Here is a 4,367-nt window from a genome sequence, read left to right on the forward strand (position 1 = left end):
GTGAGACTTAAGGTTGTGCAAGACACACTTTGATCTGCACCCTGATGAGTGAACATTCCCCTTTGCTGCTAGCCCAACTAATGAAGGGATAAAATTAGCTTTTATCCCTGGCACTTTCTTCAGCTAAAAAACATGCACTAATCAGCTGTCCTCACTAATCAGTCATCTGGCTAATAACCTTTTGCCTTAAAACACTAAAATTTCTGAATGATGTGGAAAAAAAAACCAAGGCAGACTGGCCCCTCTTTGTGGGTGTTAAGCCTATCATCTGGAACTGGAGACTGGAAGGTTAAATGGCAAATCTGTATCCTGACTGGGTGATAAATCTATAGTCAAAAGGCACAAGCCTTGACACCTCAAGATGTACTTCATTACTACACAACTAAATGATTTTCCCCCCCTCTTTTTTCTGTAAACTAGAAGCAGATGAAAAAAAATGTTTAACGCCCTCGTATTTTGCCTGTGGAGAAATCCATTCGACATCTGTGTTTAAGTGTCAGTTAATTTCTTACTTTTTATATTAATGCCTGAGCAGGAATTCAGACATGAAACCATTCGCCTTTTCTCCCCTCCCCCCTACAACTCCAGAGGGTAGCTGGGGAAAAAGATCACAACATCACTACAACAGCCCACATACTCAAACACACACACAAATCCCTAAAAAACCCCCAAAACAAAACGAAAACTCCAAAAATGTGGCAATAAACCTTCTGCTCCGCCTTCCCCCCCCCAGATTCTCACTGTACAAAACACGGTCCTCCCTCCCCTTAATACCATACTTCAGCATTGTTTTAAAGGAGGGATTTTAAGGCCTGTTTCATTTTCCTTCTGTGTTTTCTTTAATGAGGATTTTTTGCTTTGTGTATTAAGGAGGTGGAGCGAATGCAACCCTGGATGGCTGAGGAGGATTAGCAACAGATGAGATGTCCTGTCGAAGTTGCTTTGCAGAGGCCTGGGATAATTTTGAGCCGCAATGCTACTGCACCCTGATTTTTAGCTTCAGAAAAAAAGATTGTATTCACCTCAAACACCCCAACCCACCGACAAAGCAGTTCTCCCCGGGGACTAGGCAAGGCAACAAACAAATTTACATTAAATTTGACAGTCTTGACAGACTTCCAACTCTGCATCCCCAAACAGACCAGTGATCAATACTCACGGTAATGAGGGTCCATGTAACCGTTTCGGGGGTCCATGGTAAAGAGCGTCCCACGGTAAGGTACGGAAGGTTCGGGAAGGTGCGATATAGATCCATGGATCTCCTTCTTGATTAATGAGGCCCTTTCCTCGCTCGACGTGGAAGGCTCTTCACTGATCTTGCCGAGGCCTTGCCCACCCTGGGGCTGCATTGTGATCGCGTTCCTTCTCTCTCTGTGATAGGTCTGCCCAGGACTTTCATCCTCTGCAAAAAAAACGAGGGAGAAGAGAGAAGGGAAGGAGAAAGAGAGACACACACTTTTAGCCCATTTATAGCAAACATAATAAAGAAAAGTTCTCCCCCCACCCCGTCCTCCCCCTCACGGTGTAAGTTTGTGACAGTAGGTGCATGTGTGGCTATGAGAGATGGTTTAGGGACGCCTGCCCGTTCCGAGTGGGCAGCTGCGGAGCAGTAGATCATCATCACCCATGCGCTGATGCTCCCGCCAGTGGGGCTATCAATCGTGCGAGAACAGACACAGGCTTGCTGTTTTCTTACCTCTGGGACAAGGAGGCTGGGAGTTTGGGCTGTCTGATGGGGAGGGTAAAAACGATTTGTCACAAAAAGGAGAAGATGAACCCTGCCAGCTGGGCCTAAATCAAACCTAGCCACCCACCGCTGCTCTGCAGCCCGGCACCAGTCCCTGGTGGTCTGCTTGCGAGAGGCTGGAGGCTTGCAGGAAGGTCATTACTGATCAGAACTAAGGTGGGCAACAGTAAAATTGGTAAAATTGCTCAGGATACAGCACCAGCAGCATCAGACAGGCACAAGTGAGGCCACCTGCTCTAACAGCATCACCACATGGAAGCATGTGCAGGGTGGAGAAGCACAGTCTCTCTGCCTCTTTTCCCCCTATATCCACAAAGACAACCCACAAATTCTTAGTTAACAACGGGGAAAAAAAAAAATAAATGAGGAGGGTCAAACCCAAGCCATAGTCTGGAGTAAACTTCTAGGCCTGTGGTACAACTTATGAGAGGAAAAGGGCCTCCAGACAACAGCTCCACCAGCCTCCCTTGCAGGCAGCCCCAGGGCCAGGGGCTGAACCAACCCTCTGCTCTCACGTGAATTTTAACCCCCAGGGACCACATGCACCCTTTGAAAGCCAGACCAAATGGTTCTGTTCCTCAAAAGCCAGATGCACGTACCCAGGTTCATTTCACATGTGCCAAGTGGGGAAGGGGTTTTGTTAGATGCACAAGTCTCCGCCATAAATTCTCTCCTTAAGTTGCTTTACTGCTTTAAAACGCAGAGACATTTTGCTAAACAAGCCCAATTGCTGGCTGTAATCTTTGGCTGATACCCATGCTCCAGGTACAGCCTTGCTCAGTCAGAAGTTCTGCATGTGTGGGTGTACACCAACACATTTTGACAAAGTGCTGATACACTTAGCTTCAGAAGTTGCTCAGCAGTTCTGTAATTACATGAGGAATCTCAGATAATTAAACACTGGGCACAAGAAAAGGAACTAGAAAGGAAATTAAAGCACCCTTAGGAAATAAAACTAAGGTACACTACTCTAAAACCCACATTCAAGGAAGTATCATTGACAACAGCGCCAAGATAGCACTCCAGTTGTCAGAGGTTTGAGGTCAGGGCTACATTTTACTTGCACCTTGCCCCGGAGTACTCGTTCACAGAGCAGAAGCACCAGCCAGCAATTCACCAGGAGACTAACTTAACACCAAGCCCAACATCAGCATAACTCAAGCTATTTGCCTTCCTGTGAATTAGATCAGAAACAGGCTTCGTACGCACAGATACCCAGCGCTGAGTTTTGGCTGTTAGATGCATAAAGTAGTTACACCACGGCTCTGACCGCAGCGTTCGCCAGGCTTCTTCCAGCCCCCCCTCCTCCCAAGTAGCACCAACAGAAAACCCAGCAGCGTGGCCTATTGAGCGCTTAATTATTTTTCTATCTCCAAGTATAACAGCAAGCAGGGTCTGCTGACTTATCAGCATCTTCCAGGGACTGAATTCTTTTTCCAGCAGTAATTTGCCATACAGAGCATTTGTAGGGTTGGGTCTGAGGAGAAAGAGTTAATAGAAATGGACAACACCACTGCAGAGTTTAAGCCCTTTGCCCATTTCTACTTTTTATTAATATGCACAGGCATCGGTCCCTGCTCTGGATTAGCAGGGTTTAAGGTTTCAACTTTTTACACCAAACCTGGTTCTAGTTAGAAAACTGCAAAAGGGAGTCTAAAACTTTAAAAGTTACGAGGTTCTTAGAAAGCTGCTTGTATAACTGAAAAATAAAAAAATTAATCACCCCAAAGTCATATTTTCCATCACGTTTCTCTCTAGCTGAAGTCTTTTATGTTAAACTTCAACCCAGAGTGAACTTCCACTGTGGAGACGTAAACTCCTGTAAAAAGAGGGGATTACACTCCATTTGAAATCCTGACAGCCCCTTAAGCAGAGCAAGCTAACCTGTGCTAGCTACCACAGGATGGAAAGCAGCAAGCTGGAGTGATTTGTGGGGCTGTATAATCAATCCGAGGATCCGATAGGATTTCAGATCTTTTGCTCTTCCATATAAAGATAATATTTGTTAAAACTGCCATCCTGGGATGCAATAAGCAGCTGACGTCTGTCTGCAGGCTCCACTTTTATTCATTCCTTCTCAAAACATGCACGTGTCATGAATCAAGGTACCGCTGCCTGCTATGGAACAAGCCGATTTTCCAAACTGCCGAGTGAAATTCAAAACTGACTTTCAGTAACTTTGAAACTGAAGGAAAAACGTGTTTTGTTTTAATAAGCTTTCCTTTTCTTTTGGTTCCTTGAGAAAAAAAGAAAACAAAAAAGCAGTGGTTTTCCTTCTGCATCAACCATCTCTCCCCATTACGAAATTACTGCCGTGTGCTGTTACAAGTCAAACATTTCTGTACGTTGTCAGCCACATAAAAATTCTCCCAGAAGTATTTTTCTTTTCCTTAAGTGAGTGCGATGGCATTTTTGCAATAAGGTGCATTCAACAATTAAACATCTCACAAAGCATTCACTTCATGCTCTGCACTGAGCTGCTTTTGATAGGGGCAGATGAGACACTTGACAGCACCCACGCAGCCGGACAGGAACAGGCGAGCGGTTCGCAGGAGCTCCGGAGCAGGAAGCTCCTCTTGCAGTAATGCCACCGACTCTCACAACGGCAGGGGGGCCCACC

General features: G+C 45.6%; 1 protein-coding gene across 1 annotated transcript in view; it reads right to left on the bottom strand.

Annotated features, from left to right (window-relative positions):
* Positions 1-1,159: 1,159 nt before the first annotated feature.
* The window catches only part of LOC104491631 (transcriptional activator GLI3-like), a gene marked incomplete at its 3' end in the record, with an annotated part of 51,729 nt that continues 48,521 nt past the window's right edge, over positions 1,160-4,367 (bottom strand). Inside the window, exon 2 of the mRNA XM_010134081.1 lies at positions 1,160-1,402. Within this exon, the coding sequence (XP_010132383.1) occupies positions 1,160-1,402 (243 nt within the window). The remainder of the gene's footprint in view (positions 1,403-4,367) is intronic.

Source organism: Buceros rhinoceros, unplaced genomic scaffold (genome assembly GCF_000710305.1).
Source record: "Buceros rhinoceros silvestris isolate BGI_N320 unplaced genomic scaffold, ASM71030v1 scaffold7994, whole genome shotgun sequence".
Taxonomy (NCBI): domain Eukaryota; kingdom Metazoa; phylum Chordata; class Aves; order Bucerotiformes; family Bucerotidae; genus Buceros; species Buceros rhinoceros.